General features: G+C 40.4%; 1 protein-coding gene across 2 annotated transcripts; it reads left to right on the top strand.

The window, feature by feature from the left end:
• The first annotated feature begins 55 nt into the window (after positions 1 to 55).
• mxra8a (matrix-remodelling associated 8a) lies at positions 56 to 16,394 on the top strand. Of its 2 annotated transcripts, XM_053227240.1 has the most exons (11): positions 57 to 279; positions 4,258 to 4,360; positions 4,484 to 4,519; positions 6,594 to 6,896; positions 6,986 to 7,087; positions 8,701 to 9,156; positions 14,791 to 14,952; positions 15,042 to 15,099; positions 15,208 to 15,290; positions 15,376 to 15,450; positions 15,580 to 16,394. In XM_053227240.1, the coding sequence occupies exons 4-11, from the start codon at positions 6,626 to 6,628 to the stop codon at positions 15,585 to 15,587; spliced, it is 1,215 nt and encodes a 404-aa protein (XP_053083215.1). In that variant the 5' UTR covers positions 57 to 279; positions 4,258 to 4,360; positions 4,484 to 4,519; positions 6,594 to 6,625; the 3' UTR covers positions 15,588 to 16,394. The 2 variants fall into 2 exon arrangements, with proteins under 2 accessions (XP_026791573.1, XP_053083215.1); XM_026935772.3 differs by lacking the exon at positions 4,258 to 4,360 and having other exon boundaries at positions 56 to 279.
• Positions 16,395 to 23,936: the final 7,542 nt, after the last annotated feature.

Genomic DNA, 23,936 nt, shown 5'->3' with positions numbered 1-23,936 from the left:
TGGATGACTCTGTCGCTACAGCTGGACTGAGCATGCGCTTTGAGCTCACCAGCGCATGCTCAAAGGCGGGACCACGTAGGTGGAGACTGGGTCCGGACTCGAGACCCGTACGCAGGTACGAGCATAAACTCGTGCTGATTTTGTTATAAAAAGTCGAGAAACAGGGAGGCTGCAAGACCAAGTATAAACAATTTCTAACCTGGATAGAAATAAAGGAACTAAACGTAATGAAGAACGCAGGTGTGTGTCTTGCGGTCCAGGAGTTGCTGTTGCTTCAAAGTGAGTGTGTGTACATATGTATATATGTAAGCTTAGGAGCTTTTTATATGCTGTAATTTTTAAACAAATATTGGTCCCAACAATAACGGCATGTGTGTGTGTGTGTGTGTGTCACTGATTGACCCAGAAGACTGCAGTCTACTTAAGTTATCAGTGATGTTCTAAACACACTAAAGAATCCCCCAGTGGACTATATGCCTATACGTAAGCTGTCCATTAAAACTTGTCATCCCGTTACAAAGTCTTGTAAGTCTGTGTGTATTATTTATCTCTGATCAAGGCCAAATGTTCTAACCACCTCGTGCAAAAGGGATCTATGTCCATTTCATAGTTTTTGAGTAAAAGAAATGTTTCTTTCTCCTGTTTTTTGTCAAGGCCTCAAGGTACTCAGTGAAATAGCTATGCAATTATTTTTCCAAATTTGTGGACAAAGTGAGATGAGAAGCAATGACTGTTTTTGTAGACATTCTCTGGAAAAGAGAAAGTGTACTGCATACTCTCTAAATTGGGATCTTTTGTTCTGAAGGAGTACAGTGTGGCTCAGGGAAATTGAATAGTGTATACAAAGGGCAGTGGTGGCACAGTGGTTAAGGCTCCGGGATACTGATCAGAATGCCCAGTACTGACAAGCTGCCACTGTTGGGCCCTTGAGCAAGGCCCTTAACCCTCTCTGCTCCAGGGTTACCATATCATGGCGGTCCCTGCACTGTGACCCCAACTTCCTAATAAGCTGGGATATGCAAAGGAAAGAATTTCACTGTACTACAGTGTATATGTGACAAATCAAGGCTTCTTCTTCTTCTACAATGCAGGGTTCAAGCTGGGGGAAAACACCTCTTGAGTAGTTAAATATCATGTAGGTTTAGCATCTATAACCTGTGCTGATATTGGAAAGAAACATTATGTCCTTGTCCATTGATGTTTATAAACTTGACTGTGGACTTTTTTCTTTTTTGCTGTGTTAGCAAGAAACTGCTGATTAGTCATTTGCAAAATGAAAAACAGGAAAAAGACAGGTGACTAAGACTGATTTATCAGCTGAGTCAGAATAGAGCTTTGTTTTGAAAATGTTGTGGTCTTTCGCCTAAAATTACCAGTTACTTAATCACACTGAATGTTTTTTTTTTGTAATCTCAATGATTTTTTTTGTTTGTTTTTTTTGTGGGTTAATACTAGTCCATGAACGTCTAAAGTTATTACAGGGTTATTAGGGTGGACTCATTTGGTGGCTAAGTCTGATGAAAATTAGCAACATTACCTGCTTTAAGCATTGGACATATGTGCTTTCCTAAAGTATGGTATGGTAACCTTTCTAGAAAAAGATCTTGCCATGCACGCAATTTGAAAGAGTTTAACTGGGAAGAGTTTCAATTAGAAAAATGAAAGCTTGGTAATTTTTAAAGAAAACAAGATCAGATGCGTATTGGTATTGGCTGATACTCAAGGTTTCCCTATCGATATCGGTATCAGAAAAGAAAACCTGGTATTGAGCCATCTCTGTAGACAATATTGTGTGTGATGATGACTAACAACACAGACCTTATACATAAACATAGGGCTCAGTGGTATATTGGTTATGTATATTGGTTTTGGTATCAGTCAAAAACTAGTGCTCAGATATTGTTATTGAAAATGGAGTGGGATTGGTGCATCCCAGCTGTAGAACTTATAATGTACTTAGATTTGATCTGCATTGGTTCATGGTAATTGTCTTATATTGGCCTGCTACAGATCAAGATTTTTTTTTTTTTACTGAGAGTTGCCCATAATAATAAATTGTTTTTTTTGGTTCTGTCCACTCAGCAGATCTTAAAGAAGAGCTGAGTCCAGGTGTGGCACCTACTGCATTACTGCCAAAAGAAACACATTAGACAGTGTGTTTATTTTGGCATACAGTCTTTTGTAAGTGTGACACAGAAAAGTAATCTAAAGAGAAACCAGGAATTAATTAAATCCATATCCATAAACTTTCATACCAAATTTGTGCATTCACAAAAATCCCCTTCCTTTTTATTTGGTTTAAAAACCGCAGCTCTTGTAATTTAAGTGTGTCTTCATATTTCCCAATTTTGGTTACTTGACTTTGTCAGGTCTGATCTAATGTAACAGATATTCCAAAAACTGCTGAGTTGGCCTTCTCTCGTTCCGTGAAGCTCATTCTCACCTACCCTCTGCACGTAATGGACAGAAGAAAAATAGAGAGTGAACTTAACACCCATGTATGCAGAAGTTAGGTTGTGCAACTTGGTTTATGGGGTGTGTGTGTGTGTGTGTGTGTGTGTGTGTGCACGTGAGTGCGTGCGTGTCAGTTCTCAACAGATTCCCGTCTGGACATTTTCTCTCTCTCTCTCTCTCTCTCTCTCTCTCCCTCTCTCTCACTCGTGTCCCTTTAACTACTAAGATATGCTTTTAATAATAATGAGAAAAAGCTGAGTATTTCAAATAGTAACCACAGTTGCTGAATCAGATGTCTAGGGAGCTTGTTAAACTCGACGCTTACTGAGTGGAGCTTTTAGTAGGTGTTTTTTGTTTACTGGGGAATGCATATTTTGTGTCCGTCACACTGTTTATCTCATCATCTCAGACACTGTATAACCAAAATGGGTTTGTTTGTCATGTTATTATGTTTGTGTGTAATGTATGTCTGTGCCACTATGGATTATGTCTTTTTTCCTGTTTGTGTATATATTTGTTTTAATGTAGTGTCCTAATGATACTGTGTCCTTATGGGTTGTGTGGGTGGGACAATAAAAAAAAGACTTGCGCCATCATTACAAATATCTGTTTTTCCATCCCATTAAATCATCTCTTAATTTCTTTTACTTTGTCCATTCAACCACTCCCAGACAAAAAGTTTGTGACAGTCAAGTTTAATCCCTTAAGATATTCTTCCAGACCTTTTTTGGATTGCAGCACATAATCGTCTGACTGTGTTCATATAAAAAGTAGCTGCAGTAAAGGTGATTAGTCATATTTTAAAGATTAGAGTGGTTGTACATCATTGTAATGACACTACTGTGAATTATGTATTGTAAAATATAGATTGTAATTCATTAGGAATAAATTTATAAATGTATAAATTTAAAATTTATATCCTGAATTTATATATTTCTGTATTTTTCTGCTTTGTGACAATGTCAATTGTTAAAAGTGCTATACAAATACAATTGAATTGAATTGAATTATGTTTCTATTCTATAAGGACACAGAAATTATCAGAAGCTGTAATTGTTTCATGAATGCAACTTTTAAATATACAAAACTATGTTGTTAGGCTTGGTCATAAGATACTCATTCATATCCTGTGAACACAGTGCACCCTGGACGGGACACCAGGCATTCACACATTTATTCACATCTAGGGACAATTTGGAGGAACCAATCCAATCCACCTACTGCCATCTTTTTGGGAGGTGGGAAGAAACCAGAGAACCTGAAGGAAACCAATGTGAACACAAGGATAGCACAAAACTTCACATAAACAGTAACCTGTGCTCAAGATCAAACCAGGAACCCTGGAGCTAGGTGCCTGTTGTGCCATCATGTTACGGGACACAAGACATCTGTCTCAAAAATAATTGAGGTTGAATAAGCATGAATTGGGCTTATGTGAGGTTTAATTCAAATATTTATTGTAATATCATTTGTGTAAGTTTTGCCTGAGACCGCATTAACTGGAGATGTGTGATGGAGACCAAAAGTGACATTTGTAGGCATTTTCCTAGATTTAAAACAGCAATACTCACTTTACATGAGAAAAATATACCTGTAGACCAGAGGGGGAATTGACTGACTTGCCTCTAGTTTACTGATTAACTGCATATCCACTGAAAGATGTAAACCCAGTGTCAGACCCAGTAGTACTTTACTTTTAATATTCTATTTCAAATTTCTCATATATTTTTGTACTGTTCATGGAAAATGATTATGTAGCCTAACAGAGAATTGACATGATTGACTGCCACATCTGTGTGTCAGCTTGGCAAATGCCTTTGGCCCTCTGCAGATTTTTCCGAAGTAACTGGTAAACCAGCAGTCAACATTACAAACAAGATGTGACTGGGAACATATTGACCCTCAGGTGGGACTCAGCCTCAGAAGAAGTATAAAGGGGGCCTAGTTTAATGCATGTGAGATAACTCATGATTTCTGGGTTGTGTATTTGTGTGATTTAAGCAATTTTCTGTGTTTACTTCTGTTACAGTTGCTGTGACGTCTCTCTTCACCATCTTCACCACTGGTGAGTCTTCCAGTCGCACTTTATACACTGACACTATATTCTTTTTTCTCTTTGCCTATTTATACATAGTACTCATCTAGCATTACTTCTACAAGACTTGTTATGTATAGAAATATATGACTTAATAATTCACGATATGTAAAATGGATTTAAAAAGGTCTACCCACCCCTTTTAAAATTCTTCTTATGCTTTCCTCAATTTTGGAGGAACATAGTGTACTTGGTAATGTCACTGTGGTGCCCCATTTTCTCCACTTGTTGATGATGGCCTTCACAGTGTTCCATGGTGCATCTAATGTTTTGGAAATTTTTTGTACCCCTCTCCTGATTGATACTTTTCGACAATAAGATCTCGTACATTCTTTGTAAGCTCTTTGTAAGCTCACTGGACCATAGCTTCAGCAGACAGATGAAACTAAGAAGATTTCCAGAAAGTCCTACAGAGACAGCTGATCTTTACTTGGGGTTAATCAGCATCACTTCATTGATGACAGGTACATGGAGTTAGAAGAAGAAGGCATTTAAATCTCTGTTGGTCAACTGATCTTGGATTGAGAGGTGCTCTGAAGGTTAGCCATGTCCCATTAATGGTGGAGCTGCCTCTCGCATGGCAGAACAAACAGAGCCAAGTGATCAGCAGCAGGGAAACTGTATTGCAATTGCATTAAAAAGCTGACAAAAATAATATGAGCAGCTACTGAATTGTTTGTAAATGCATTCATACATATTTCTTTATCATACAAGTGTCTTGATTACAACCATTTGAGTATCAATTTAAACAGCTAAAATTAGCTAAGTGATGAGAAGTTGGCTTCTTATTCAGATTTTCAGTTCCACCTTGAAAGGTCCAGGTCTTACAAGCTCGTGCCTGTAGATGGTGCACTAATATGAAGCACACTAATATCCCATACAGTTTTTTACACCTTTTTCTCTTCATTCTCAAAACGTCCTAAAAATCTGACAGTTTCATATGAAAATAAGGATAATGTGTTGTAGAAATACTCAATATGAAGAAATTTAACTGTAGGATTTTTTAATATTTGGCCTGAGAACATGGCTTTTGAGACTATCGGATGCAGGCAAAATGCACTTTCTGCTTAATTCCTATACCATTCTCTCAAGAAACTGGTGAATAAGAAGTTCAGCCTCATCACCTCGTTATCTTTTTAAACTGCTACTTAACTAGATGGAATGATGACACTTGTATGGTAAAGAAGTATATGTGAATGCATTTACAGGTCAGTAGCCACCCAAATGTTTGTTCGTCAGCTTTTCAATGCAACTACAATACATTTTCCCTGCTGCTGAGTACTTGGCTCCATTCGTTCTGCCATGTCAAAGGCAGCTCCTCCTTTAATGGAGTGGGTGTGGCTAATTTTCAGAGCACCTCCCACTCCAAAATCAGTTGACCCATAGAGATTCTTCTAAGCCCTCCTTCCACCTAAAAACTAACAAAAGTCAGAAGCAAAAAAGGTTGCAGAAGCAAAAGATTAATTCCAGAAGCAAAAAATAAATAAATAAATAAATCAGAAAAATCTGCAAATAGAAAAAAAAGAAAGCAAAATGAGTGTGATTCAGAGGTAATGGTTTTTAAAAATAAATTTTTATTTGATTCTCATTACTTGCATTGGCAAAATATTTTAACATTTTGAAAATTAATAATTTGCTTGTGGACGTTATTAGTTTCTTTGAAACCTTTGGCACAAAATTAACTCCATAGAGGTGTATGATAATTACTCATTGAACACTCAATCATTGAGTGATTGGTTAAGCATTGAGTGATTGGTTAAGCACAATATCACATTATAAAAGGTTGTGCACACTTGTGCAACCAGGTTTTTTTCCTTTTCATTTTTTTCTTTTTTCCCCTAAAACGTTTCTGTTTGTTTTACACTTTTTTTTTTTTTTTTTTTACAATTTTGTTGGTTGCTATATCACATTAAAGGTGGAAAAATGATCTGATATGATTTATCTTAGTTTCATTTTTACATAACAAAAACCTGCAGTTTCAAAAGAAGTGTGTAGACTTTTTGTATCCACTGTATCTATATATGTTGAAATGATTTTCCCTCAGTCCAAGGTCAGAGTGATGGTGGTAGTGTGGTCATGGCCATGTACAATATCAGCGCCTCCCAGGGGTCTCAAGCAGTGCTGCAGTGCCATAGCCAGCGCATGGTATGGACCCAGGACAGACTGAAGGACCGTCAGCGTGTGGTGCACTGGGATCTGCTCCGGAGTACCCCAAACTATGCCATGGAGCGTGTCCTGGACATGTTCTCAGCCGGGGATCAGCGTATTTATAATGCCTACAACCAGGGACGCATCAGCATGCCCAAGACTGCTTTTAAGGATGGAAACTTTTCACTCATTATAAAGAGTGAGCATTATTTTTTCTGAGCTGGAACAAAAAAATCCCTTTTCTTTTGGGTCAGCGACTGAGCAGATACACTGTGGTCTTTATTGCAGATGTGGCGGTGAGTGACAGAGGCATCTACTCCTGCAACCTCCACCATCATTACTGCCATCTCTTTGAGTCTATCAAAGTTCAGCTCAATATCACCAAATCAGGTGGCTTTCCTCAAATATTCACTTAAATGTGCCATAAAATAAACTATATCTTTTTTGATTGCTTATACTTAATTATACAGTCCCCTCTGAAAATATTGGCACAGCAGTGCCAATTCTTTTGTTTTGGCCATATACTGAAAACTTTTGGGTTTGAGATCGGAAGATGAATGAGATGATAAATCAGAATTTCAGCTTTCATTTCCTGACATTTACATCCATATGTGTTAAATAACTTAAAACATGACACTTTTTGAAACCATCCATTTTTCAAGTGATCAGAAATATTCGAGAGAGCTGTCTATGGGAGAAATGCAAGTCATTCTGAAGCTGAGAATAGAGGGAAAATCAACCAGAGCCATTGCACAAGCATTAGGCATAGCCAATACAACAAATTGGAATGTCCTGAAAAAGAAAGAAATCACTGGTGTACTAACAACAAGGTACTGAACAGGTCAGCCAAGGAAAACAAAAGCAGCTGATGACAGAAACATTGTGAGAGCTGTGAATAAAAGCCCAAAAACAACAGTCAGTGACATCACCAACAACATCCACAAGTTAGAGGTGAAGGTATCACAACCCACCTTTCGAAAAAAGTTTCAAGAGGCCATACTACAAGATTATTACAAGCATTAATAATCGGAGGGCCAGATTGGAATTTGCAAAGAAATACAGAGATGAGCCACAACATTTCTTGAAAATTCTGGAATCTCTATCAGACTGAAGGAACGGCCAAAGTCTGGAGAAAGAAAGGATCTGTTCATGATCCAAAACATACAAGTTCATTGTTCAAGCATGATGGAGGTAGTGTCATGGCTTGGGCTTGCATAGCTGCTTCTGGAATGGACTCAGAAGTCTACAGAAACATCCTGTCTGCCAAGCATCACAAAAAAGAATGCAACAGTTTGGTGATGTCAGTGGGTTGCTAGCTTGATGCAGTTATTGCAACCAATGGATATGCAACCAAATATTAAGTGTCATTTACTTTAATTTACTTTAATACTATCTGTTCCAATATTTTTGCTACACTAAAGATTGGGTGGTCTGCCATCTTCTAAGTTGTTTAACACATCTAGATTTAAATATCAGGAAATTAAAGCTAAAATTCTCATCCATTGTCTCATTCATCTTTTGATCTCACACCCAAATGTCTTCATAGTGAGCATAGCAAAGTGTATAGCATAAACAGAAGAATTGGCCTTGCCATTCTAATACTTTCAGAGGAGAGAGTACATGTTATTCATGCATAATAAAGTGTTGGGATTCTTATCTTATATAATAAATATTGAGATTCCTATCTCAAAAATATTAATGAGTAAAAGTAAGGCCTAACTAATCCAAACTTCGTTGTTTTCATAATTTTAGCACTAGTTGGGTTAATTAAAGTGAAGTAATCTGAAGAAGTGTATGCAAGTAAAATAGTAAAAGAAAAGTATCAAGACATGTAGAAGTAGTTATTTATCTCAGAAGAATTGTTCTTCTTTTGTTTTCTCTCAAAACAGTTTTAGTTGCCTAGAACATTTTAACCCGTTCTGTGTACAACTGATCCAGGATCCTTTCTGAATATTATTTTTAGTCAGGAAATCTGATTAACAGTTGCAAATTTTTTCATACAGCTCGCAAGGAGCGGCGTTTCTGGGATGGCCAGAAGGCTGTGTATGTGGTGTTAGTGGGAAGCACAGTGGTGTTGCCTTGCGTGAACCGCCGGTCAATCTGGATGGAAGGCAACAACGAGGAGGAGCAGCAGGTTGTTCACTGGGACCGCCAAGCGCCGGGAGTCCAGCATGACCGAGCCGATCGCCTCATTGACCTGTATGCCTCAGGAGAGCGACGCCACTATGGGCCACTCTTCATCCAGCAGAAGATGAACATCTCAGCCTCTGCTTTCTCCTATGGCAACTTCTCACTCATCATCTCAGACCTACAGCCTGCGGATCAGGGCCTGTACTCCTGCCACCTGCATCACCACTACTGTGGCTTGCATGAGAGACGCATCTTCCAGCTCACTGTCGGTCCACCTGTCCTGCAGGAGCCCACAGATGCCCCTCATGTGCTGCCCAATGAAAACCACAGTAAGAATGGTTTTATTATTATTATTATTGTTAAATTGTTATTATTATTTTATTAAAAGTATTGGAATGGCAAGGCCCATTCTTTGTTTTTCTGCTTTTCACTGAAGACATTTGGGGTTGAGATCAAATGATAGATCAGAATTTCAGTTTTCATTTCCTGATATTTACAGCTAGATGTGTTAAACAACTTAATACATGGCACCTTTTGTTTCAACCCACCCATTTTTCAAGTGGTCAAAAATATTGGAACGTATGACTGACAGTTCTTTCTTGTTGCCAAGGTGTGCCCTGTTAGAGAGATTGTTTAAACAGCTAATAGCTCTGAATGTCTACTCTTGGTTTGAGCCCAAGGATTTACCTGTGAAGACTGCACTTATTGTTAAAAAAGATAAGCCAACATGAAAATCAGAGAGCTGTCTCTGGGAGAAAAGCAAGCCATTTTGAACTTGAGAAAGGAGAGAAAATCGATCACAAACACCGCACAAGCATTAGTCATAGCCAATACAACAATTTGGAATGTCCTGAAAAAGAAAGAAACCACAGGTGTTCTAACAGCAAGTCAGCCAAGGAAAACAACAGAACTTGATAGCAACATTGTGCGAGCTGTGAAGAAAAACCCAAAAACAGCAATAAGTGACATCAACAACCTCCACAGGGCAGAGGTGAAGGTATCACAATCCATTTTTCAAAGAACACTTTGAGAGCAGAAATATAGGGGCCATATCACAAGATGTAAACCACTCATCAGCAGTAAGAATTGGAAGGAGAGATTGGAATTCACAAAGAAATACAGAGGTGAGACACAAAAGTTCTGTAACCAAGATGAACCTCTACCAAAGTGAGGAAAGGTCAAAATTTGGAGAAAGAAAGGATCTGCTCATGATCCAAAACATCCAAGCTCATTGTTCAAACATGTTGGAGGTAGCGTCATTCTATAACAGGCTCACTATTATTTATTGATGATGTAACTCATGATTTTAGCAGCAGAATGAATTCAGAGGTCTACAGAAACATTTGTCTAACAATTTACATAGAAATACATCCAATCTAATTGGGAGGAACTTCATCATCCAGCCACACAATGCCCCAAAACACACTGCCAACAAAGGACTTCATCAGGGGAAAAAAAGTGGATGGTTTTAGACTAGCCAAGTTAGTCACCGGACCTTAACTCAATTGAACATGCATTTCACCTTCTGAAGAGGAGACTGAAGGGAGAAAACTCCAGAACAAACAACAACTGAAAGAAGCTGCCGTACAAGCCTGGAAAAGCATCACAAAAGAAGAATGCAACAATTTTTGATGTCAGTGGTTTTGCCCGGCTTGATGCAGTTGTTGCAAGTTGTTTATTTACTTTAATTTACTTTAAGACTATCTGTTCCAGTATTACAAATTCTGATCTATTGTCTCATATAACATAAAATCAAAATGTCTTGGCCTAGAGGGGACTGTATGCATCCACTTGCAGTTTTTATATAAATTTTTAGTGGCACAATAAGCAGCTGACTGATAGGGCTTACAGTATATTTTCTGTGGAGTAGTGGTAGTGTATTGATAAAAGAGTACAAAATCCTCCACCATGCAAGTGGTTAAATACACTCACCAGCACTTTATTAGTAAAAATGTATTAGTCTGGCCATTCTCTTCTGACCTCTCTCATCAACAAGTCATTTCCATCAGCAACCCTGCTGCTCACTGGATGTTTTTGTTTTTCACACCATTCTATATAAACTCTACAGACTATTCTGCATGAAAATCCCAGGAGATCAGCAGTTTCTCAAACCAGCCCATCTGGCACCAAAAAAAACACACCATGGTTAAAGTCACTGAGATAACATTTTCCCCCATTCTAATGTTTGATGTGAGCATTAGCTGATGCTCTTGACCTGTATCTGCATGATTTTTATCCATTGTGCTGTTGCCACATTAATGGCTGGATGGATAATTGTATGAATAAGCAGGTATGTAGCTCTTCCTAATAAAGTGGCTGGTGAGAATTCACAATCCACATGCTGCAGCCATATGCAAAGAGCACATTTTCTCCTCCTCTGCATGGTTTGCCCCTATAAACACTATAAAATACAAGATTCAGGATATATCCTAATTTTAAAAAACAAACAAATAACAACAACAATAAAAATAATGAATAAACACCAAATTCTCACTTTGTGTTTCTATCAGTGATCAATGGAGCTGAATGCTCAGGTTAGTACATACAGTAGCTCCTAATTATGTCTGATCACATTACAAACATGTTTAATTGGTTACAATTAGTTTCTTTGCAAAATATGATAAGTAAATGTACCCCATGTGTACAATAACACTGTATTTCTAACTGACCAATTTTTCCAAAGTGTAGGTGGAAGTATCTGACAAGAAGATAATGTATAAAACAGTGGAGAGTGATTACTGCTGAATTATATGTCTCCCTTGCTCATGATTTATAGTTAGCATTGTTTTGAAGTGTGTATCGAGGTAATGGGAAGCCCATGTGTTTGTAAGGATGTGGGCTTTTTGCCTGTGTTCCCAGTGGTTGCTGTTTTATATGTTTTATGGGAAAGGCTCAATACTGGTTTGTGTATTTAAACATGTTTTACAATATCCTTCTTCTAACCATGGTCAGTAAATATAGAACTGACCTCAATCTACTTACCCAGCAGCTGTTGCCATTTCTCACTGTCTGTTTTTCCTTTCTTCTTGCCCTCCATTTGCTCTGTCTGACTCAGTGTTATCCTTCTTTCAAGTTGGGTTAAGGAAATTTTGTAAATTGGGTGAGTTGGAAATAGTTGGAGAGAGACTAGATGAATCTAGAGTCTAGCCTGTAGATATACTTTTAGTCTACAGTCATACTTGCTTTTAAATAATGAATAGCTCAGTATATTGAGCCTCATTTCTCCTGCTTTTATCTTCTACTCCCATTCCTATGTTCCTTCCTTCTGCCCCAGTTCCCTCAGTTCACCCCACACCCTTCACCATATGTGTATGTTTTTCCTGGAGTCCTGCCAGACAGAACAATTAGGATAGATGATTCTTTCATTTTGGTTATAAGAAAAAGAAATGAAGTTAAGAGAGAGGGAAGGATGGGAAATATACATAAGCAGTAGATTTATGAGGTAAATATTGTTCAGTTAAAAATCACTAATTGGAGAATATGAGAAAGTCATTTTCTGTAGTTGAGACATGTCTGAGTGCCCTGGACAAGGCTCTGCACAAACCACAGTGGAATCCATTGAGATAACAGCACATCCCTTAGGGTGGGGAGTAAAGAGAAAAACTACTGAACACTGCTGTACTTTTGAACAAAGATACCAAACACTGCTTCATGACCACTTGGCCATAAAATCATGACGTTCCAGGACATACTGGATTGCTCACTGTGTAAAAGTCTGACTTTTTCTTGAGAGAAGCCAAATCAATCCAAGAGCTCAAATAGCTCTACTTTGTATGAAGAGATCCACTGAAGGCTGAAAAGCCTAGGAAGGCAAATTGACTCTGCATGAAGTGAGCTCCTCTCTAACTGGTTGAAGTATTGAACTGAATTCTTACATAAAATAAACACATTTTTTACTTGTGCAAATAGGGAATGATTTATTTAAAAACATTGAAACTTCTGAAGGAGCAGGATAATCCATAGCACCTCACAGAAAATATGATATGTGCTTCATCTTAGGGATGAAGCACATGGCCATTAGGGATGATGTCAGTGCTGTGTTGGATCCCCTTTACAGCAGGATTTTGCACTGTGGTTAGGCTGAAGTGGTGGGTACAATTGAATAATGATAGTGGTGCAATAGCAGCCAGCCTTACAGTGCATTGAAAATTGCAGTCTACCAACCACCACCCCCTCCCTGGTGAACATTTTCACAATGAGAAATGTGGCAGTTACAGTAAGTGGCAGTGAAGAAGATTACAGTGCCAAGGTGCTTTGTGTAGCATTTTTACCAAATGGATGTTGTTGAGTCCTAGGGGCAAATTAGGCAGCTTTAAACAACAAATCTTAATTGCTAGAGAGTGTTAAAATTCCTTAAGTGTGTTAGTGCACAATAAATGTGTTAAGGCTGACATGCCATATGATAACAACAAGAGCATTCAAATCGAGTCAATTCTGCAAGAAATGTGCTGAAATGTGAGCTGTACATTTTAGTTTGGTGGAGTGACAACCAGAGAACCCTCTAAGGTGCTTTCACTCAATTATTATGACTACAGCATTCAATTTTCTTCTTAAACTGTCCCTCTACTCAGCTCTCCAATCATAACAGTAGGCACCAGACAGTCTTTCCTTCTCCTATGCCTTTCCTCTTTCTTTGTCTTCTTCCTTCTCTTTTTACTTTATTTACTGTCTTGTATCTAGTGTATATATTTTCAAGTTATATGGATTGGTCTGTCTTCTTGTTTTAAAGGCCCGTTGTCACTTGTGTTTTGGGTTAATAAGCCTATTCAACTCTCAGACAAGGGTGCTGCAGTTTTGGAATTATTCCTTTATTGTGGATAAAGGAGGAATTGAGGAGGAAAAAAAATTCCTCTCAAAATTCAAAAGCATGTGTTTTTGGTATGTCACATTGGGATATTTCATCTCGCTCTTCCTGTTTTTTGCTTGCCCTTAAAATTTCATATTTTCTCTTACTATAACGTAAAAGTCACAACACAGCTGAGAGTCTGTTTCTCATTATGATTCATAACCACAAGCTCATAGATGAAAAGAAAGGAGCACAGGGGAAAAAAAAGAGTGCACACTAACACACTACACCTTAACCTTTTTTTTTTTCTTTTTTTTTTCGCTTGAACTCTGTAACTGTTTGCACCTGATTTTGGCAGCTTTGAATGTTCTTTGTTCTTAAACTGCTACAAATGTGCCCATAAGTTTGGCATGCCTTAACTAAGGAAAATTGAGATTCTGCTCAGGACATAGCTCAGAATTATTCAGAGTGAATAATTTCTTCCAGGCCTGTAGCTTTCCCCTATTTTTTAGGCCTGTGAATTGGATTAAACAAATCTAGACTAAACACAGGCAGACTAATGATGGGAAGAGGCTCATTTTTTGAATAGCTTTGTAGTAAATTTACATTTCTTGGCAAGTTTGTTTAACTTGTTTAGACAGCTAAATGTTTTTGCTGTATTCTTTCCGAGACCTGAAATATTTTAGTGTTATGGTGTGCAAAACTGGCATTTCTGCATTTAGTTTTAGCTGATAATTGTTTTTCCAGACTGTATTGGCATGAATACTACTCCAAAAAAAGAGGCTTCATGAGAGCACAGTGCCCTCTTGAGGTTAATAATTGTGTAATTCCACTTAGACCACAGTGATGTGAGAGTGACTAATGAATGAAACATCATGCTTTTTAACTATTTACATTTAATGTTATGGAATGTCCATGAGACAGGTTAGTTCCTGCAGCTATTATATATGCTATATTCTTTCTACAGCAGCTATTCTTTTAACATCCTTTTCCCTTAGACTATGTAGAATAACTCTGTGTATGAGCACTTACTATAGAAACACTAATGCGTTAGAAAAAACACAGCTGGAACTACTTTTAGAGCCATGCTACTACAGAAGATTAATAGCTATCAGCAAAATACAGTAGCCAAAAGATTATAGTAAGAGAGATTTAACAGGAGGTTCTTTTTTTACAGTAACGAATGCAGTGGACACGCGGCCTCATGTCATCAATTTTATCTTGCCGGAGCACCAGAGTCACTTTCTGCAGGAGCTGGGCTACATCCTCGCCACACTTCTCCTGCTGGCCCTCATTATTCTTGCCATTGTCCTTCTTACCCACAGATGGAAAGCTCGAGGTTAGCAGCTCTGTTTGGCATGTTCATTTTTAGATTCTTATTTTTCTTAATGGTTGAATTTACATTTTTATGTCTATGTCTGGCATCAGCTATGGAATATTATCCATGTGCAGCAAAAAAAGTACAGCCACCATTTGTGACATACACGTGAGTATCTGAAGCTATTAGCACACCACCCAAAAATTGGTCAAAACCACTGACCAATCAATAAAAGGTCTGCTCAGAGTTACAGACTGAATTGTTTTGCTCATGAAGGGGCTGTGTAGCTCATACAAGCAAGGACTATCACAGCGAGATCCAAGAAGTGAAGACATGCAATCAGGAGGAGAAAAAACTTGGTGAGTTCCCCTAATACTCCCCCCCATTACTAAAACTAATTGTAAACTGAGCTGAGCTGGCTAACATTCTCTTTTATCTCCTTAGAGTTTAAAAACAACCTTCTGAAAGAGGCTGAGATGTCCAAGCTTTGCTCTTCCAAGGTCACTGACTTGGACAGAGGTAAACACAAACATTACATCCAAAACCTACTGTATTTACATTTTGGTGACCTAGTTAGACATTTTTATGTCCATATTTTGTTTACATACTCTTTTTTTTTTTTACACTTTTTTACTACATCATGTGCAGAGATGTAAAAATCCTGGAAGTGAGAAAAAAGTTAGCTACTGGCTGGTCTAGTGGTGACTACAATCAAGAAAAGAGGATCAAGGCAGAATGCAGAGAAGATGGGTGTGTCTGTATATGTGAGGGTATGTGTGCGATCTTAGCTTTTTCAGATTCGATCAAGGCACTTTGCCACTCATCTCTGGATCAATGACTATGTTATGGTATAACATGTACAGACATATTCTGATACACAACAAAGCACACTCACTAATGATGCTCTTTTCAGGATGCTCTCAGACCCTTAAAAGCAAACTTCAGTGCCTTCAGTGAACTTGCACGTGCCTTATTGTATGAGTTATAGCACAGCCCGCTTCCTGCATCCTAGCTGTATTTGTTTTGTTTTTCAAACAAAAACAATGCTTTCACTGAAATAATGTGCTTGTGCATTAGTAATTTGCATAGAGACATTTGTATGTACTGTATATAATAAGAAAGCTTAAGACAGTTACTAAAGTTTGCGTCGTCATAATATTTTTTTTAAAACAGTCGTTTTTTTTGCCATATTATGCTGTTTAGAAGTTAAGCCTAGATTCTAATCAATCTGTTGTTTACTGTCTTTTTATATTCACCATGATTTCTATAGTTTATTTAAACTGTTTGTTAAAGGCATATTATGCTTATTCATAATACAATGAAAGAATCAAGCTAAAATTCATTCTAAGAATCACAGTGACCTGATTCCTAACACTAGATGGTACAAATGAAGCTGAAATCACTTTGTATGCTTTCGTTAATTATTATTGTTCTTTCATATAATTAAAAACACCTTAAATACAGCTAAAGAAGTATATTTCTGGTCCTTTCACTAGTCAACACTTTAACCACTATCTTTAAAGATTTTGATCATATGGTGTCTCTGGCTCATCTACATAATATTTATCATAGTACCATCCCTGCAGTAACCCTCCATAAAGCCCACACTGGAGTTGCTCAACGTTTATGTTTTTGTTTTGTTATTTATCCTCTATGTCCACCCTCATTTCCACCTTTCTGATACACTCAGAGTAATTGCTCTCTTTGTTGCGGCTTGTTTTTAAGTATTGTTCTGGCAGACAATGCATTTGCTTGCAGCCACGCAATCACATAAGATTATAATGTCATCTGAAACCGCTTATGCAGCTGCATTAATGCCAGCATGGGTACATGAAACACACCAGTTATACAGCTCCAGTAGCACTGCTGCTGCTTGTATTGTGTTATATGCAATAGTGCAGAAATTCCCAATACCCAATACACATAAAAGCTTGTTGTGACTAGAGACTAGAATTGCATACTTTGTGTTAAAATAGACTGAACAAACATTCATGGGATTTTTAATGGAATAGTAAAAGGCCTTTATGACACCCAGTTCCTCTTCTTATTTCATCAGTGTTTCTGTTTCTCCATTAATGTTAAGAAAATAAGAGGAACTGGATAGTATGTAATACTTCTGCTATTATCAACCATATAATAAAAGCTATGATGATAAACCTTTAATAATTTTGGTTGTGTTCCTATCATCGATTTCTAGGTGAATATTTTCTAGGAATAATAAAAAAGACAACAAATAGATTAGATTAGCTGTACTCTCAGGGTCAGCACACAGTGGTTTTGGTTAAACGGTGTGTTTTAATTTTATGAGGGACACTGTGTGTTTAAAATTCAGACTAGTATTATTAATATTATTTGCTTTAGCTCACCATGCTTTGTGCTTAAGATTTACTTCTAGAATGAACTCCTTCTCCTTCCCAAGACTTATAACTAAAAATTGCTCTAAGAATTTTTTTCGGTCTTAAATGAACTATTTTTAATAGTAATACACAGAAACTTTACATAATTGCCCAGAAACAGGTCATTAAAATTTGACAAGTTTTTCAGGTTGCTCTAGCTACTGCACATGCACATTTCTCCATAACTGGTGCAACAAAGCACTATGTATATGCACATATGCATCAGTGTGAAATCAAATAGGACAAATGTTTTCTGGTAATGTCCTGATCGAAAAGGTGATTGGCTTGTTTTACTGAGGGATGGAACTTGTGTAACACAACCACCATTTTCAGCATCATGTCCTGTCCCATTCATAATCTTGTGAAAGTCATGAAAAATGACCTTACAAAATTTGCCCCATGTACCAAATTTGTCCTTTGGCCCAAGATTCCCTAGAAAAAAAATTAAGTTCTCACTGTCTAAAGACAAACAAAAGAAAATAAGGTCCCATCAGTGGGTCAGCCACACAGGTCTCGTCAGACTGAGGTAGAAAGTAGTGGGTCTAGACCGCACTCACAGCCCCTTATCAGGCACATGAAGGCTCACTTGAGCAGGGGGCAAACCTATAGAAGGCGCCCCACACTGCCAAAGAATCCCAGAGATCCTAGCCTTGATGTTCAATGGCATCACAACTGCTCCAACTACACTCTCTTTGTTTTTGTTTATTTTTCGCTATTTATCATACCCTAACCACTTTTACTCATCACCATGGACATTATTAGCTACGATAAGAATACTCTTATTTCTATTGGTTTACAAGCCACCCACTTTCTGACATTTTTAACTCTGGATCCTGGCTGGCCAACCGAGATCCTGAGGAAGAACAAAGGACGCTGCCTAGCATCCTGCTAGCCAAAGTCCAGTCTCTGGAAAACAAGCTTGACGAGCTCAGAGCTCGGGTTAAGTTCCAGAGAGACATTCGGTACTGCAACCTCCTCTGCTTCACAGAAACATGGCTGAACCCAGCGGTACCGGACCACGCCATCCAGCCGGCCAACTTCTTCTCGGTTTACCGCATGGATAGAACAATGGAGTCAGGGAAGTCAAGGGGAGGTGGAGTGTGTATAATGGTGAACAGAAGCTGGTGCCTCTCACTCACTCCTGCACACCCAATCTGGAACTTCGGCTCATCAAATGTTGCCCTTTCTACCTTCCTCTGGAATTTACCTCGGTCATAGTCAGCGCCGTTTATATTCCATCTCAAGCAGACACAGACACTGCCTTATATGAACTACATGAGGCTCTTACTCAGGTACAAACTTTTCACCAAGACGCTGTGCTCATTGTGGCGGGGGACTTTAACAGAGCCAACCTCAAGTGCGCAGTGCCAAACTTACAACAACATATCACCTGTCCCACCAGGGGCAAAAGGACACTGGACCACTGTTACACATAATTCAAAGAAGGCTACAAGGTGCAGTCTCTGCCTCCGTTTGGGAAATCAGACCATGCTGCCATCTTCCTCATGCCTAGATACAAACAAACAAGCACTATGGAAGGAAACTAGAGTCACAGTTCCAGCAGAGTGATTCTAGGAGCCTATGGCAAGGACTGATAACAATAACAGACTACAAAACACAACCCTCCATGGTGAATGCAGACACTTCTCTGGCAGATGAGTTGAACACTTTCTATACTTGTTTCGAGGCTGCAGCTAACGGTGCTAGCGGCGCTATTGGCGCTAACAGTGCCAATGCCAGCTTGAATGCGGAGAGTGTCAGAGCTGAAAACGCTTTCACCGTCTCGGAGGACGATGTGAGGATGACCTTCAGGAGAGTGAACACCAGGAAAGCAGCAGGACCAGACAGCATCTCAAGTCGCATCCTTAAAGCTTGCGCTGACCAGCTAGCACTGGTGTTCACGGAGATATTCAACCTCTCCCTGGAGCAATCGACAATCCCCACATGCTTCAAGCAGTCCATTATTGTAATTGTCCTGACAAAACCCCAGCCTGCCTGTCTCACTGACTATTGCCCAGTAGCCCTGACCTCAGTTGTGATGAAGTGCTTTGAAAGACTGGTCAGAGACTTCATCACTTCTTCGTTACCTGATACACTGGACCCACTACAGTTTGCATACCGTTCCAATCGCTCTACAGAGGATGCCATATAATACCTCCTCCACACACCCGTGAGCCACCTGAACACTATAATTCCCTCCAAACTCACCACCAAGGTGGAGGACCTGGGACTGAGCCTGTCTCTGTATCAGTGGATCTCCAACTTCCTCACACAGACCACAAGCAGTAAGGGTGGGCAAACATGTTTCATCCTCCCTCACTCTCAGCACTGGAGCCCCCAGGGTTGTGTTCTGAGCCCCCTGCTGTAGTCATTGTACAGATATGACTGCGCAGCCACTTCCAGCTCTACCACCATTGCTGACGACACTGTTGTGGTGGGCCTGCTCTCTGACAACAACGAGAAAGCCTACCTGGAGGAGATAACAAGCGTAGAGCATTGGTGCCAGGAGAACAATCTCCTCCTGAATGTCAGCAAGTCCAAAGAGCACTTCAGCACGAAGCAGGAGAGGAGCTACCAACCCCTCACGATCAACGAGACCCCAGTGGAGAGAGTGGATAGTTTCCGGGACCTTGGTGTTCACCATCGAGAGCATCCTTGCGGGAAGTATCATAGCCTGCATCATAGCATAGGATCCAAGATGGCGGCGTGGCAGTAGCACGCAGTGGCCACTCCGGATACAAAATGGTGCTATTTTTGTCTTTAGCCCAACTTTTAACGGCACATGGACATCGGAGCTACCGGTGTTTGTGTATACCACCGCCAGACACTTCTAAACTTCAGAAACAACACTACAGCTACTCTGCTTGATGATCTGCTGGAGAAGCTACGTGATCTCGGCTTGCTGCGGGGACGAGGCCTCCAGCTCTCGCGTTGCCTGATGCCGGTGGCGGGGATGTCGCCAGCGGTGCGCGAGAAAGCAGAAGCGCGGCAAAAGGGTGGGGGTCCGTGCTAGGCTAAAAACAAACCCTAGCCGGCCGGCTCTCCCGTCCATCCTGCTCTCCAATGTCTGCTCCTTGGACAATAAATTGGATTACATCCGACTCCAGCAAACTATGCGGCATGAGTTTAGAGACTGCTGTGTCTTTGTTTTAGTGGAGACGTGGCTCAGCGACAGAGTTCTGGACGCCGGATATTGTTGCCGGAGATTTCAACCATGCAAATCTCAAGTCAGTGCTCCCTAAATTCCATCAGCATGTGGACTTTGCAAAGAGAGGGAAGAACACACTGGACCTTGTTTACACAAACATCCCCGGCGCGTACCGGGAGGAGCCCCACCCCCAACTCGGCTACTCAGACCACATCTCTGTTATACTAATCCCAGCATACAGACCACTAGTCAGATGCTCCAAACTGGTTCTGAATCAGGTGAAAACCTGGCCAGCAGGAGCTAGCTCTGCTCTTCAGGACTGTTTTGAACACACTGACTGGCACATGTTCAGAGAAACGGCAACTGACGGCGACTTCAGCAACTTGGAGGAATACGCGACATCAGTGACCAGCTATATCAGCGCTCCAACCAGAAGCTGTGGATGACTGCAGAGGTGCGTGCGCTACTGAGGAACCGAGACTCCGCCTTCAGAGCAGGCGACAAGGTGGCCCTAAGAACAGCGAGGGCCAAACTGTCCCGGACCATCAGAGAGGCAAAGCGCACACACGCTCAGAGAATCCACAGCCACTTCAAGGCCAGCAGAGACACGCGGCGCATGTGGCAGGGCATCCAGGCCATCACCAACTACAGGACAACACCACCTGCCTGTGACAGTGATGCCTCCCTCCCAGATGCGCTGAACAACTTCTACGCTCGGTTTGAGGCACAGAATGGCGTGACGGCGAGGAAGACAATCCCTCCTCCCAATGACCAGGTGCTGTGTCTAACCACGGCCGATGTGAGGAAGACTCTACACAGAGTCAACCCGCGGAAGGCTGCTGGACCAGATAACATTCCTGGCAGGGTACTCAGAGGATGTGCAGCCCAGCTGGCAGATGTTTTCACTGACATCTTCAACACCTCCCTGAGCAGCACCGTTGTTCCGACATGCTTCAAGGCCATGAGCATTGTCCCCATGCCAAAGAAGTCTCCAGTGTCCTGCCTCAACGACTACCGTCCCGTTGTATTTACGCCCATCATCATGAAGTGCTTCGAGAGGCTTGTCATGAGGCACATTAAGACCCTGCTGCCCCCTTCACTGGACCCCCTGCAATTTGCTTACCGCCCCAACCGCTCAACAGATGACGCCATCACCACCACCCTCCATCTGGCCCTCACCAACCTGGACAATAAAGACACATATGTTCGAATGCTGTTCATAGACTTCAGTTCAGCATTCAACACAATCATTCCTCAGCACTTGAGTGGAAAACTGAACCTGCTGGGCCTGAACACCTCCCTCTGCAACTGACTCCCTCTGCTGACTCACGACTGTGTAGCAATGCACAGCTCGAATCACATCATCAAGTTCGCCGATGACACGACCGTGGAGGGTCTCATCAGCAAGAATGACGCGTCAGCATACAGAGAAGAGGTGCAGCGGCTAACGGACTGGTGCAGAGCCAATAACCTGTCTCTGAATGTGGACAAAACTAAAGAGATGGTTGTTGACTTCAGAAGAGCACAGAGAGACCACTCTCCGCTGAACATCAGCGGCTCCTCCGTGGAGATCATCAAGAGCACCAAGTTTCTTGGTGTTCACCTGGCGGAGAACCTCACCTGGTCGCTCAACACCAGTTCCATAATGAAGAAAGCCCAGCAGCGCCTGTACTTTCTGCGAAGGCTGAGGAAAGCACATCTCCCACCCCCCATCCTCACCATGTTCTACAGAGGGACTATCGAGAGCATCCTGAGCAGCTGCATCACTGCCTGGTTTGGGAATTGCACCGTCTCGGATCGCAAGACCCTGCAGCGGATAGTGAGAACAGCTGAGAAGATCATCGGGGTCTCTCTTCCCTCCATCACAGACATTTACACCTCACGTTACATCCGCAAAGCCACCAGCATTGTGGATGACCCCACACACCCCTCTCACACACTCTTTTCCCTCCTGCCATCTGGTCTACCAAATCACTCGGGCCCTCACGACCAGACTGTGCAATAGTTTCTTCCCCCATGCCATCAGACTCCTCAATACTCAGTAAGTGGACTGAAGGAACACACACATACATATATACACACAACTGAGCATCCTCCATCCTCTCTGCAATTTTTTTTTTTGCAAAAAAAAAAGTTTTTGCACATGTTTATGCTGCTACAATACTCACTATATTATACTGTACATAGGCTGCTACTCTTATGTTTACACTTATGTTTACACTATTTCTACTACTTGTATTGTACTCTTGTACTATTTGCACTATTGTCACTAGGTTCACTTTAAACAGAACTGTGTACTGGTCGGTGCTGCACTGGGACTTACTATGCCCATTGTCTGTCACAGTAGTCATTGTACTGTCTTGTGCTGTCTGTACATGTTTGCACTTGTGCACTTTATGTATAAATTATGTAGTCCCTTGTGGTTCTGAGTTGTTCTGTGTCATCTTATGTAGCACCTTAGTCCTGGAGAAACATTGTTTCGTTTCACTATGTACTTGTATATGGCTGAAATGACAATAAACTCCACTTGAACTTGAACTTGGTTTGGGAACAGCACCCAGCAAGACAGGAGGGCTCTACAGAGGGTGGTGCGATCAGCTGAGCGTACCATCCATACAGAGCTTCCTGACCTACACTATATCTACAGCAAATGGTGCTGGAACAAGGCCAGGAAAATAGTGAAAGACCTCAACCATATGAAGAGTTTGGTTCCAAAACGCGATAAACGCCCTTTTTAAAAAAAAAAATCGAGTTCCTGCCAAAATCAGTATTGTATCTGGTCGGTATTGAAAAGTCAATTTTTAATTTTACGCAAAATGCGATATCCGTGTTATTCTGTCATGTTTTCTCCCTATATTTCCAAACCGCGACAAACGCCAGTCTCCCTTCTCTGCAGAATGCGATACATCTGCTCAACCAATCACAGCGCACCATTCCACGCACTGTAAACACTAATGGCGGCGCTTTGAATACACCCGGCATCCTAGTTTTTCTCATCTACTTTGTACTTTGTGATCAACAAACAAACAAAAAAATTAATAATTTTGACTGCATTGATGAACCTGTGGTGGTTTCTGCGGTGGGAAAGAAACGTAAGCCATCAAAATTTGATCATTTATGTGAGGAGATTAAGAAGATGAGGCAATCGGGAGGAGGAAAAAATGCCGGCTGTTGCTTGTTCTCACATGAAGTTGAATGTAAGGTAAATGTCATTTTGGAATTTCTGTGGTCTAATGTGATATTGTTCATGATTTTCTTTTATTGTTGTAATTAATTTATAGCATTAATAAGATGACCCATTGAATTCATTTCTGAATGTATTTTTAGTCCAGTGCCTGTATATAAGATTAGTATTGACCAAGTTCAGAGTCATATGTGGATCAACTTACTTTGTTGTGTATTTTGAACAGTTTCAATATGAAAAATAACTTTTATATTGATTCAATGGATTTATTGCATTT

This window comes from Pangasianodon hypophthalmus, chromosome 20 (genome assembly GCF_027358585.1).
Source record: "Pangasianodon hypophthalmus isolate fPanHyp1 chromosome 20, fPanHyp1.pri, whole genome shotgun sequence".
Classification (NCBI taxonomy): Eukaryota; Metazoa; Chordata; class Actinopteri; order Siluriformes; family Pangasiidae; genus Pangasianodon; species Pangasianodon hypophthalmus.
The sequence above is the reverse complement of the archived record's forward strand: the minus strand, read 5'-3'. Positions and strand labels throughout refer to the sequence as shown.

Coding starts and splice junctions, on each gene's coding strand:
- mxra8a (XM_026935772.3), top strand. CDS start 228: ATGAAGAACGCAGGTGTGTGTCTTGCGGTCCAGGAGTTGCTGTTGCTT. Junction 4,520..6,593: donor CTTCACCATCTTCACCACTG/GTGAGTCTTCCA, acceptor ATTTTCCCTCAG/TCCAAGGTCAGAGTGATGGT. Junction 15,291..15,375: donor TCAGGAGGAGAAAAAACTTG/GTGAGTTCCCCT, acceptor TTATCTCCTTAG/AGTTTAAAAACAACCTTCTG.